Here is a 13,915-nt window from a genome sequence, read left to right as displayed (position 1 = left end):
AAAACTACTTAAAACTACTTGGAACTTAATCTAAAACAATAAAACAATAAAACAATAAAAGCCCAGAGGGGGTTTTTTTTTAAAAAAGACTACTTAAAACTACTTAAAACTTAATCTAAAAACAGACGAAGTTAACTAGGCTACTACCTCCGTCGCCATCTTGCTCACAGTGACACTTTACCGGATCAAGAATGAAACCTCAAGAGATCCAGAATGTGAACCCAGGTTGAGGAAATGAGGGGATGCCCATTGATCACAGGCACCATACAGCCACTCTAAAGCTGTGTACACACGTCACCTCCAAAGCACATTCTTTCCCTCAAAGAGAGCACTGTAGTTTCGAAATTGATATATACTTTCCAAAGAAGTAACCATGTTAATCCTAACATATTACCACTAACTTTCTAAAGCAGAAATAGGAGTTCTAAAACAGAACCATTAAATGTTGAAGAGGACTATAGGCTCCTGTTGGGAGTCAAGGTGGAAAACATTAAATCTCAAGCAAGCTGTGTGATATATTTGTGCAGCCAGGAAGTCACGGACTGAGAGCCCAGCAAAATCCTTTATGGATAAAATTGCTAGGTGTTTTTTCTCTTCTTTCTAGGACCTACCTTCTTATATCTGTGTGACATTCATCACATGATGTCATACACATCTTCCAACGCCATGCAGGCCAGACTGACGTGGTGTAGCGGAAGGCTGCACTGGCCTGTGCAATGATGGGAGATTCAGCACAGGCCAGTTCAGCCTTCTACTAGGCCATGCAAGTCCCCCTGGTGTCAGGAGATGCTGCAGGGACTGGCTTGGGCTGGTGCGATGTTGCACCAGCCTGTGCAACTTCTCCTGACACCATCTGAGCCAGCGCAGCTTTCAGCTAGGCCTTGCGCCTGGCTATGCCAGTCTCCCTTGCGCCTTGAATATTTGGGGGGCTGAGCCCTTTGCTAAGGAATATTGAAGAGGCTGACGACATCTCTGCCCCCTAGAGTTGTATAGCCTGCGAATTGTGCTTGGAAACATAGAAATGATTTTAATTATAAAAGCATGGTTTAGCTGACAGGCTAGTGTACCTTGTACATGTTGCACAGCAACTTGAACATGTTTGCAGGCTGGGGGTAAAGGAAACAACAAAAATATACTTTGCTGTTCATACCTTTTGTAAAACTGTAAATGAATACTCAAGCTTCCTTAGCCTTAACATAGTATTAAATGTTGGTGCACTCTCACATTCTATTAATGATTTCCAGGTACAGTGGTACCTCTGGTTGCGAATGGGATCCGTTCTGGAGGCCCGTTTGCAACATGAAAAGAACGCAACCCGCAGCGGCGCTTCTGCGCACACAGGGGTTGCAATTCACCGCTTCTGCACATGCGCGTGACGTTATTTTGCGCTTCTGCACATGTGTGAGTGGCGAAACCTGGAAGTAACCCTTTCCAGTACTTCCGGGTTGCCGCGGAACATAACCTGAAAGAGTGTAACATGAAGCGGACGTAACATGAGGTATGACTGTAATTTAGGCATGAGCAAAGAAGCAACAGAAGGTGACTGTGACATGCTCAGACAAGTCAAAAACTAGGTTGTTACTTGGATGCATTGATTAATGTTGTAGGAAACTAAAGAAAAATTCCAGAGCTGAATAAGAGATATGTCTGACGGGGAAAATATAGAAATAGTACTGTATTTTATTCTGTTGCCATAGATGTTCGTAACCTAAATGCGCTTGACATATGCCTTAGCAATTAGCAAGTAACATCTGTAATGCATTAATATTTATGGCAGTATCTTTACATATGCATTGTGAAATGAACATAATTTTGCTCTTTTTTGTGCATAGGCTTTAGCTTAGCAATTCTAACTGAAGTATTGTGTGGAGACATGGTGAGCCACTGATTGCAGCTCTATCTCTGCTTGTACCAGTGGTGCAGTTATGTTTTTAAAAGTACACAGAAAAGTCCAGTAAGCACCTCTCCCACCCATTGTGCCCACAACCATTTTTAGATATTCTCCTCTACTTTCCCCCACTTCCCCGGCTTTTGCGCCTCTGTCCAATTTTCCAAAGAACAAACTTGGCTGTAGTTGGGTACACTTGTTTCTCCATATACACAAGGACAAAATTGTAGGTCATCCAACTATGATCTGTCCTACTAAGATGGTTTCCCTCTCAGAACATCACCACCTTCTCTTTTTTTGCTGCTTCTCAGGATGAAAAGAAATAGGGGCTTCATAGTTGAGATATTGCAGGGTGTTGTTGTCTAGAATTCTTACTGGAAACATAACAAATTCAAGCTTTGCTTGGTGGTTGGTATCCCTCAAGGACTTAATCATTGGCAAGTTTCTGTAATATATGCCCACTCGTGTTGGGAGTTAAGTACCATTCAACTAGGAGACATCTTTCTGCTGACTTGGGCATAACTACTGCTTAAGCCAGGGGTCAGCAAACTTACCGTGCCTCGGGATGGTGTCTCCAGCGCTGATTGCGCGGAGGAGCGCGTGCCCATGTGCATGCGAAAACATTATTTCCAGCGCACTTCCGGGGCGGAGGAGCACAGGAAATAGCTTGTGCACATGTGCACAGGCCTCCTCTGACCCAGATATGCACCAGAAATAACGCTTGCGCATGTGCACAAGCTATTTCTGCTGCCCCTCCGACCCACACAGCACAGCGCCAGTAAGAGCGGGTGGCAGCAGCGGGTAGCGGGGGTCGCCATGGGCTGGATAAACGAGTCCCTTGGGCCTTATCTGGCCCGCGGACCTTAGTTTGGGGACCCCTGGCTTAAGAAATACTTTCCTTTGACTCCTTGTGTCTGTGTATGTATATGTATATCATACATAACAATATCTAGCTGAGTTTTAGGGTCAGGCTCCATTCATATGAGTCAAGATAGTTTTATGCCTAGATGTACATGGTTTTCTTTGATTTGTAAATACGCTTTAAATATTGTTGGAAAATGTCTAGGATACATAGCTAGTTCTTCCTCATGTTCTTGGTGGTGTCCCACATATAGTGCCTGCAGCTGTGCAGAGCAACATTCACAAGCTACAGAGACTGTCAGCTTTCTCTCTTTCCCAGATTTGACATTTATTAAGTAATTTTAAACAATGGCTAGAAACCAAAGAAATGTTCCACATGCCCTAAGGGGCTTCTAACTTCCTTTCTTGGACAACAGATTGTGGGGATTTTTAAAATTATGATTAAAGCATAAAGATCTGCTGTGGAAAGAAGAAATAACTAAAATTCCTGAGGTCTTGAGCTTGCTTAAAGTACTTCTTTGGATACCAGCTGGTAATCCTTCAATGACATGAACTTCGTAGGTTTTCAGATGCTGAGAGTTAAAGCAAAAGATAATGCTGTGCAAATTTTAATTTTCTGGTTTAGACAGAAGCTAAGCAACCTTTACTTATTCTTTTTACAGAATGAGAAATCTCCAGGCCGCTCAACAAGCCTCTCAAGTAACATTTCAAAGGTAAGTTACGAACTACTCTCAGGCAGACCTACTGTGACATATACTGTTCTTGCTGTAATCTGAGGCACACTTACTTGGGAGTGAGTCCCATTGAATACAGTAGAATGTAAACATGAGTATGATTGGGCTGCATTTTTAAATGGGCTTTCTAATACTTTGAGTATGTTTTCATTTAACACTAAACTGTGGTTTAGCATTACAAGAATGAGCTGAAGCAAGCCTTGATCACAGACACCTCTCCCATGCCCTCTATTCCTCTCAACAAGGAGAAAGTCTGGAAGCTTCTCTTTTGCTGTGTTGTCTAAATAGAAAACTGTGGTTAACCTCAACTATGGTTTGTTCAAGTGAGCTATAAACTATGGTTTGAAATTGAATTGTTTCAGCAAACCATAGTTAAAATTAACCATATTTTGTCCCAGTTCAGATTTCATGAAAAGCTGTGGTTAATTTAAAACAGAAGTGAAAGCTTCCCAATACTTTCTTGTGGCTGCACTGGAGAAGGAGTATGCATGCCTAAGAATCACTATGGCTTGCTCTCATAGTACTAAACCAAGGTTTTGCCTTATACTCCTCTCCCCACCCAAGGCCAAGATGTGTCACTCTGGAAACAAGCCACATCTCACTGAAGTCAACAGTATAAAGTCCATTGGCTTCACTAGATCTGAATATTGCTCTCTCAAACCTTCGGTTCCCTATATGTTTGTGTGTGTTTGTGTGTCTAAATTTATTTTGCAGGCTCTTGACAAATTGCCTTCCATATATTTTCACATTTCAAAAGCAGGTTGAAGATATAGATATTCAGCCTGCTCCATAATGTTTGTGGTGCCAAGAGCACAGGAGATTATGGAAGGAGATTAATAAGTTTTATAATAATAGTCATTTGGAGCATGAAAATCAGATTAGGTGAAAACTCTGAATAAATGGAGAAAGAAATTGATTTCCTGAGTCTGAATGAGTAAGGAAGAAATAGCTGCATTTTGTGGCCACTAAACATAGTTGACCAAGCTGCTGAGCAAGATACGAGAAGGTGAGCACTACATCAGAGGGTAATATGAACAGTAACTTATTACACCTGAAGGCAGGGTAGTTGCTAGGTGTTTGTGAAAGCAGCGGCATTCTAGAGTAAACCTGCCAACCTAGGCAAGCAATTGTAAATCTTTTTTCCCCCACCTGCCAAATTTACTGTTCCTCTTGACATTCATTTATACAGTGGAAAGACACATCAAAGAAGGGCTCAAACAATGTAGTGCTTTCTTTTGAATTACCTGCCAGCGGCAACTTCACACACAAACACACATAAAGGTTTCGGCTGGCAGTATGTGAATCTGCACAAGTGACAGGAGGATGGGAAAGTGTCCACTTCTCCTGGTAATCGGCTGGTGTTTTGTTTATATGGATGGCATTTGTTACAGAAAATCCATGTCCCCCCCCCCCTTTCTTTCAGGGGTGGGACATGCATCTCTCTGTCTCGAGGGGGGAAATACCGTACATTTTATTTCTCAAATATTTTTGTAGCTTTGCATGCATGCAGAGAGTGCTTGCCATAGTGATGAGTTCCAGCCTCCTGCCTCATGTGCAGTTCCATGCATACATGTAGGGGAGGGGCTGGATCATTCCCTGACTGTCCTTTATCTAAAACAGTGAGAGCAGGTGTACCATTTTGGAGGAAATTACCTTTTTTTGCAGGAGAATCTAGGAATTCTATCTAGAATTTCACATTAATTATTTTACATTTTAGTGTTGATTCTCCCAGCAGACGTTTCTAGCTATTTCTGCAGTGTAAAGCATGCTGCTTTTTTTTTTTACCTTCTCTGTGTTTTCTTTCTAAATGTTTAATTGCTTTTGAAATGTGTGAGTTAATATGACAATAACAATGTCAGAAGAATCTAGATTTGTTTCTTTTCGGTGTGATACAGTCCACTCTTTGTAATATGTTGGTGTGTGTGAGACTATCTGCTTGTATGAAAATGTTCACATATTTTATTTGAGGGTTCCCTCTTTTCTCACTGAGAAGTATAAGAAATTCAAAGAGGGATTTATTTAAAAAATGCTTCTTTTTTATTGAATGGTTTGTATAGATCTGTACTGAATAGTTCTTGTTACAACCACATTCAGATGTGTGGGAGTGAAAGGATTTCTTAGAAGACTGATTCTCTTCATCGCACATATTTAAAATTTAGCACATAGTAAAAAGAACGAGTCGCTTTGTTCTAAACTGATGCATTGTCAGTTGGCCACAAATAAGAGCTTGGCATTTAATAATCGGGTCTTCCCTAATAAGTAATAAAGCGAAAATATGATGTGCCAGTAAAAGCCTGATGGAAATTTTTAGTTAGATGTTAACAGTAAAAAGTAGATAAAACTCAGTCACAACCAAATAATCATCTACTCCAGAAAGGCAGCCATGTGTATGCCACCTCCCGCTTTGGGTTGTTGTTTTTTTGAAGGAAGATGCAGGTGCTGTAGCCTAAGGCCCCTCATACTCATGTCTCCCAGTTCGGAGAGGTGCAAACATCTCTAGTAGTTGCATGTTGGAGATTGTTTATTCCTTAAACTGCTCTAGGTGTTTTCTCTTGCTTCCATACTTAGAATTTTCTTTTCCCTCCCAAATAACACAGCAGGCATGGGCATTGCCAAGGGGGGGCAGGGAGGAGAAATTGCCTCCCCCCAAAACCAATAAAAATACATAGCCAAATGAGGTTATGTGCCCCCCTAACAAAAAGCCTGCCCCCCCCCAATCCTGGCTATGCCCATGGCTGCAGGTCTAAGTCTGGTCATGCCCTAGTAAGATTTGAGAGTGTTTAAAGCAGCGTCAATGATTTAAACTGTATTGGAACATTTTCAGTTTGTTTCTGGATACACTTGACCTCTTTAAACTGATTTTTAAAATTGCTATGCAGATTCAGCAGAGTGACTTATTTAATCAGATATTTATTTTAAAAATTTATAAATATAATGGTTGTGCAAGAAACGCCTGTTGTAATTCATCTTGGCTTAGACACATCATCACACACACTTGGATATGATCTGTATAAACAACCAAAGGTTTGGTCTGTGTGGACTTTTCAAATTAACCATACTATGCTTGTTTTCAAAGAGGGTAATAAACAGATGTTTATTAAATTGAGCAACTGACTTGCACATACCAAAATGCACTTGCTAAAAGCTATAACAATATTACTGAGTACATCTGTTAAAAGGAAAATGAAAGCCAAGAATGTCTTCGTAAACATGCCCTTATTCCTCTGTACAGTCATATTGACCTCAGTAGAATAATTTGCCTTGATTTCTGTATTCATATCTTCAAATCAGTACTTTTTACTTCCAGTATTTTAGTACCTTTCAGCTAAGTATGTGAATTGCTTCAAAGACTTTCCCCTTAATTATTATAGAGGGAGGCGTTTCTGATCCCGATTAGATATGATGTAGTTAGCCATCCTCATCAGCGTATGTGCCAAACTCTCATTAAAGGTTTGGAAAACACCACCACAGCCCTCTGATTTTGACTTCTAAAAGGTAAAGGTAAAGGTACCCCTGCCCGTACGGGCCAGTCTTGCCAGACTCTAGGGTTGTGCGCTCATCTCACTCTATAGGCCGGGAGCCAGCGCTGTCCGCAGACACTTCCGGGTCACGTGGCCAGCGTGACAGCTGCATCTGGTGAGCCAGCGCAGCACACGGAACGCCGTTTACCTTCCCTCTGGTAAGCGGTCACTATTTATCTACTTGCACCCGGGGGTGCTTTCGAACTGCTAGGTTGGCAGGCGCTGGGACCAAACGACGGGGGCGCACTCTGCCGCGGGGATTCGAACCGCCGACCATTCGATCGGCAAGTCCTAGGCGCTGAGGTTTTACCCACAGCGCCACCCGCGTCCCACTGATTTTGACTTCTAGTATTACACAAATATGATGACATTTATATGGACAATGATTTCAACAATCTTGTCTGTGAATGATGCTGACTGGAGAAGAGCTTGTTACTATGGCAGCTAATGCTGTTCTAGGACACATTGCATTCATTGTGTTGGAGGGAACCCACTCCTTTGCTGTCACTAATGTTGCAAGTGGAAGCATTACAAGTTGGGGGGGGGGGGGAGAGAGAAATGAGCTACATTTCAAACTTGCTGGTGAGGACTGGCCAAAATGAAGAGTGAAAACCCAAAACTTAAGTTATGTAGAAATGAAAAGCTGTGATCTAACGTGTCAGCCATGGAATGAATGAGTACACCTGACATCTCCTTCTTACATGCCAGAATAAAAGACACTAACTCTGAAACTGAACTTGGTGCAACTGACGGCCTTGCTTGTGGATCATGTTTTGGCGAGGCTGAAAATGATGTGCCAATTTATTTGCAGAGTGTTTTACTAGTGTCACAATTCTGTGGAGTTGTCTATATATTTCGTGACCATAAATTATATCCCATGCTTCCATACACTCAAGGTGGCTGAAGCTTTCCCTACTGCCTAGTTACGGGAGCATATAGTGGTTTTGTTTTATTTGTTTATTGGTTCATAAGAAAAAACTCCAGAATCCAGAGTTTTTAAGGTAGATGGCAGATATCCCATAGGAGGAATCCATTCCTTTGAGAGATCAATTCTAACCCCTGAGCCCTACTCTTCGCTCTGTGTGTGCGCGCGCATGTGTGTGCGTGTTTGTGGTGGTGGTAAGATATGGTGGAGATATCCTTCCACCTGGCACTGGTGATCTCTGCCTGCCTGGGAGGTGAGGGGTGTCTGCAGCCAAGGTTGAGGACCCTACTGCACCCACCAGTGGCATAGGCAATCAACAGGTAGCCACTAATGGTGTTCCTACCACCGTAGCTGATGTAAGGCCCCAAAGAATGGCAATGCGGAAGGGACAGAATTGGATCAGGCTTGGGTTTTCTGGATCCTAAACTAGTCCAGCAGCCAGAGTGTCTTCTCTGTTGTGGCAGCCTGGAGCTGGCACACCAGAATTCACAAATAGCCCTCTTCACACGAACATATTCTGCCCTGCCCGGCTCAAGTAGTGGAACTCCAGATGGAGCAGTGACTCCACCACACCACTAGCTGGGAATTAGGAAGCAACCTGCCCCATGTAGTGGGCAAGCAGGGCTGATGAATTCCACTCATAGCCACTGGGGCTCTAAGCTCCTATTACTTCTTCACCTCACCCTTGCTCAGAACAATTCGCCAGGATTTTGTTTTTGTTTTTTGAATGGGGACAGCAGCATTGCGGTGATCCATCTTAAGTGAGGTGGCGACCCAATTATGGTTCGCGACACATTTGTTGAATGCGAGTGCTCTAAAGCACCATGTAACTGCTACGTTCTGACATAGTGACAAAAGAAACATTTCAGAAGGCCAGAACTAATCTGGTAGAATTGGTGCTGTTTCTGAGGCCTAGCTCTGCTCCCATAAAGAAATGCGCTTTCTTGTTTATAAATATGTTGCTGCAAAACATAATTTTGTATTGCTGCCTTCAGTTATGCTACCAATACAATCTGCGTTGATGAATTTTCTGCAGCTGTCCTCTGCTGTAACTTTTTCCCTTCATTTAAATAGTGCTTTAAAATAAAGTATTTTTATGAAGTGTCTATTAAAGGAATTTGCCATTTGAAGTTAATTATGCTGTCATGAAATGAAATGGAAGTCTTTTGTGTAGCCAATCAAGTAACAGCCTACAATCATGATGTGCTAAATGTGAGGTTGCGACAGCGAAGTTTTACATGTTAACCTTGCATATTAGTAGTTCTATATGTGCTGCACATATTTTCTATTTTTTTTCTTTGATGTGACAATTGCATTAGAATTTATATTTTTAAAAATCATTTAATTTTGAATCATGTACTCAATGCGCTGTCTGCCTAAATTGAACATGGTTTCTGCAGCTGTTTGTCATCCTCCAGGAGGGCAATGAATATACAATCCTTGTGCCATGTTGCGTACTTGCTGTGTGCCATGTTATATACTTGCTTCCTCTGTACCATACTGACTACCAGCTGTGGGAAAATAATAAGTTTGGGAGGACGGCGGAGGGGGGGAGATTATCGGTTTTGTCTCCCCCTTGTTTTCATTATGTATTTTGTGTTTTTATATATTTTTTATGCCTTTGAACCCCTCTGCAATCTTCAGATGAAGGGTGGTATACACATTTAACAAACAAACAAATAAATCTGTTAAAATAAAATACGTATTTGATAGGTGTAAAGAGCCAAGAACGATGTTGCTTTTATTAGGATAACTGCAAAAGCTTGTAGATTGCAAAATTCCAAATAGGTAGTGGTGGGCTGCATGGATTGGTCCATTTTTACTCCAGCGTGGGGTCTGAATTTTTAAAGAATTCCTACCTCATAGAAAAGTAATAAAAGCATGCATGGGATTGCAACTTCTGTTAAGCTGAAGTGATTTTTATCCGGCAATTGCATGGATTTCCTCACCCAGGTCTATGCCCAGTACATATGATGGCTATTTAGGATGAAAAGGAAGCAGTTCCTTCCCAGCCCGTTTATAATAAAGCAATAAGTAGTCCAGAAGGCTTCAGGAGACAAAGTGGGTGTCCCAAATTACTTCAGCTAGCTTTGTTTCCAGGATGAAAACAAGCAACATAAAAATTGAATAAATATACATGAAATGCACACACAAAAAGGCTGTGTTTATCTCTGGATACGCATGCCTAACTCCCGCATGAGTTACCGCAACTGATCACAGATGTTAAGAAAAGACGGAATGCAATATGTGTCATATACCCACCAGCTGTGGCCAATATCTGCAGCAGGCATCTTTCCCCTAATGTTCCAATTTTGTAGTTCTTCTTACAGAAATGTTAATTGAAATGGTTGCATATGGGAAAAAGAAAACCCTCAAGAACAAGAAATTATTCTTTCCTACCCCCTCCCAACATAGGTCTCGTTTGTACATTCTACTGCACAAAGTTTGATGTGACACATCTGGCTGGCAGTGTCTGTGGGTTGTGTGTTAGGATCACCACAGCAAAGAAACATTATGCAATAAAGAATAGCAATCAAGCATACTCATATAAGTTCTGTGCTTCTAAAAAGCAATAATGGGTCCCAAAATGTTTCAGGCTGGTTAAATTTATAATTGAATTATACTGTCATCTTTAGCCAGGCGACAATAAGCTTACAAAGTGTGGATGTCTCTTAAAAACTAACAGTGTAAACCTGTGCATGCCCACTTAAAAGTAAGTTCTATTAATTTCAGTGGGTTTTACTCAGCCTAAAGGTCCCAGTGCACATTGTCACATGTAATGGCCCTGGATGTAGATACACATCAGCTGAGTTAGCATTGTGATGTAAATGGAAATGAACATGCAGAGTGATCTGCATCTAAATTTATAACTCAGCCTGGTGAAAATCTGACTTTAGGCCAGCCCTACCATTGGGCAGCATGTGAGGGACATCTGAGGCGGTGGGTGCTGGTATATAAGGAGGAGCAGCAGTGGCAACCCCCCAGCTCAACTGTGCCTTTTGAGCCCTACTGGCCATTTCCCTCTATTAAGGGACATTTGTTGTTGTTGTTTAGTCGTTTAGTCGTGTCCGACTCTTCGTGACCCCATGGACCAGAGCACGCCAGGCACTCCTGTCTTCCACTTCCTCCCACAGTTTGGTCAAATTCATGTTAGGAGCTCTTTGTTATTCTGACACTTGCTCTGTTATTTTAAAAGCAACAGATTTTGTGGAGTCTACAGAAAGTCTCTTCAGGGTCCAGATGTGGCCTGTAGATTAACCACACCCACTTTAAACAAGAGAAGACTTTTAGTAATCGACAGAGCCAGTGGTTAGTGTTGGGCTAGGACCTGGAAAACTAGGGTTCAAATCTCCACTCAGACATGAAGTTCACTGGATGACCTTGGGCCAGTCATAGTCTCTCAGCCAAATATACCTTGCAGGGTTGTTCTGAGGATAAAATGAGAGAGGGGGAACAAATCAATAATGGAGAGTGGGAGGTCCTTGGAGGAAGGTTGGTATAGAAATGTAATAATAATAATAATTAATAACAGAAATATATTTAGGATTTTTTTTGTTCAAAATTAAGAAAAAAAATATATTCCTGAGAGCTCTGAGGTAGATTTGTGGCAATACATGATTGTAAGGGTAGGGGAAATAGTGTTGCCTTTAACTGTAATACTTTGATTGTGAATCTTAAGATATTGTATAGGCCTGATTGTTTTCGCTTTTGGTCCACTTCAACATGACAAATTTCCTACATTTTGCAACATGGGCCGATTATACATAAGAACATTCGAAGAGCCCTGCAGGGTCACGTGAAAGGCCCATTTAGGGTAGCAGTCTGTTCCCACAGCGGCTAGCAAGATGCCTACAAGCAGGACTTGAATGTGATAGCACTGTCCTGGTTTTGTTCCTCAACAGCTGATATTCATATGCATGTCTTCAGAGTAATGTGTATATCCAATCATCACTTCAGAAACTGTTCATAATACTAAAGACATTCACAGTGTCCCGTGAAACTGTGTGTGTTAAGCAGTCTTCTGTGCTACACCTCCAGCCAGAATACTGATTAATCACAAGGCTTATGCCAAGGAGGACTTCAGTTTAGAGCTTTAAGAGTAATGTAGCTGGTGCATAACATAAGCCTTCAGGTCATTAACAATTAAGCTAACTACAGAGTTTAGCTATGTGCAAAACTATATTGTTAGTAACCTTCTAGCTACCATGGAACAATCTTGTTTTCTAGCCAAAACAAGTCAACAGGTTTAGTCTGCAAATTGCTGTGGCTGCTTTATGATGCGACTCGCTCATACTGTGGAAGTGTTTTGCTTCAGATGTTTGGACACGTAAATAGTTTCTGAAAGTGAACTTGATTGCTCTGATGATGTTTTTAAAAATAGTATTTAAGCTTCATGTTGCTTCTGCCCTCCCACACTGCAACGGTCTGGCAGCCCTGCCTCAGCCCTTACTCAGCACAATATCAGTGCAGTTCACTTTGTTCCAGTAAGGAGCCTCATCGTTGTTGAAATTTGGCAGCTGTTGTTTCCTTCATGCTCTGTTCTCTCAGTAAACCCGGCTGCAAAATGAAACCTTTAGCCTGCAGAAGTTTGTTCCTCAAACAAGATAAAATATGTATGTGGACTGCAACTGTAGCCCTTGGAACATTTAGTTCCTCAAAAGGGTTTTGCTTTTGCAGGCACTTCCTGTATTTTAGAAGTGCGTAGATGTGAAAACATCGTAAAGAGCTGCACAAGTTAACTTTTGTTTTAATCATGTGGAAAAGCAGTAAAATATCGACTCTTTATTTCATTGATAAAGATTCAAAATTATCTAACTTCTTTCAACAGGCAAGCAGTCCTACCACAGGGACAGCACCCAGAAGCCAGTCACGGTTATCTGTCTGCCCTTCTACTCAGGACATCTGTAGGTACGTGATAAAAGAGTGGTCCTAATCTGATTGATGCATAGTCTTCTTTATCTAATGATCCGTAGCTCTTGCTTTTGCCTAACCCCCCCCCCCCATGGATTTACATTCAAATCTACTTTTGGTTTGTCATTTTCAATGTTTTGTTATGTCTTTTCCATATCTTTTTTTCTGTTTAAGTCACAATTATTTTTGTTTTCATTTCAAAATCCTGATTTGTTTCGTTTCTTTCTCTCTCTTTTCGTTTTATCATTTTCCATCCATCTCCTTCGCTTGCTGCTTTGTGTTTAGACCTCCCACCTTGCATGACATATCAGAAGATAAGTTTGAAAACTCGACCCCTGTCACGGTACTGAGTCCAGCTAGTAAAGAAACTGGTAGGAAACAAGTGAAGCGAAGGGTTAGGCGGAGGAAAGAACCTGAGGAGAATAATGGGCATGCAGAAAAGCAAAAAAGAGAGAAGGATGGCAAGTTGCACCCCAACACTGCAAATCGTGCATGGAATGCCTTGCGCAAAGTATCATCCGATTCATCATCTTCAGATGAGAACCATTGGGCCCTGGTTAGAAAGAGAGAGAGAGCCAACATGCCCAGGAGAATGAGAAGGCGGAGTACTTCAAACACTCGGACAGATGATTCTTCCAGGAAGAATGCCATTGAACTTGTAACTATGGGGACAGGTAGGGAAAAGAAGCAAGAGGAGAAGATTGAGCCTGAAGGCTTCACTCCTAGTCACCGCAGGAGAAGGATTTCACGGTGTAAAGAGACCTGCCGCTCACCGTCTTCTGTGGAGGCAAGGAGCTCCTTTAGACAAGGTGGGAAACGCCAGGACAAGTGCAGCCGCAAGGATCCAGAGCCTTCAAGGAACATGAGACGAGTCAAAGCAAGCAAGGAGGAAAGTGGTTCAGAGAAAGGCCCAGACAGTGATATTTTGTCAGTTCCAGAAAATGGAGTACCTGCTGGGACAGGGCTTGCTGCATCGGCTGCTCTTCAGAAACCTGCGTTTTATGATGACTTGTCTGATGATTTCGAAGTGTGCAGGTTTGTCTCCTAATGCAAAAGGAATTTCTAAGTGCTATGA

At 41.8% G+C, this 13,915-nt stretch overlaps 1 protein-coding gene across 9 annotated transcripts in view; it reads left to right on the top strand.

Moving 5' to 3' along the window:
- Positions 1–13,915, top strand: part of MARCHF1 (membrane associated ring-CH-type finger 1) — a 116,168-nt gene that overhangs the window by 71,044 nt on the left and 31,209 nt on the right. For 6 of the 9 annotated variants that reach the window (XM_083457378.1, XM_083457374.1, XM_083457375.1 and 3 more), the window contains 3 exons: positions 3,412–3,462; positions 12,758–12,837; positions 13,126–13,875. In XM_083457378.1, the coding sequence (XP_083313504.1) occupies positions 3,412–3,462; positions 12,758–12,837; positions 13,126–13,875 (881 nt within the window). The remainder of the gene's footprint in view (positions 1–3,411; positions 3,463–12,757; positions 12,838–13,125; positions 13,876–13,915) is intronic. The other 3 variants (XM_083457381.1, XM_083457380.1, XM_083457379.1) reach the window with 1 other exon arrangement.

Source organism: Podarcis tiliguerta (genome assembly GCF_965153285.1).
Source record: "Podarcis tiliguerta genome assembly, chromosome: 9".
Taxonomy (NCBI): Eukaryota; Metazoa; Chordata; class Lepidosauria; order Squamata; family Lacertidae; genus Podarcis; species Podarcis tiliguerta.
The sequence above is the reverse complement of the archived record's forward strand: the minus strand, read 5'-3'. Positions and strand labels throughout refer to the sequence as shown.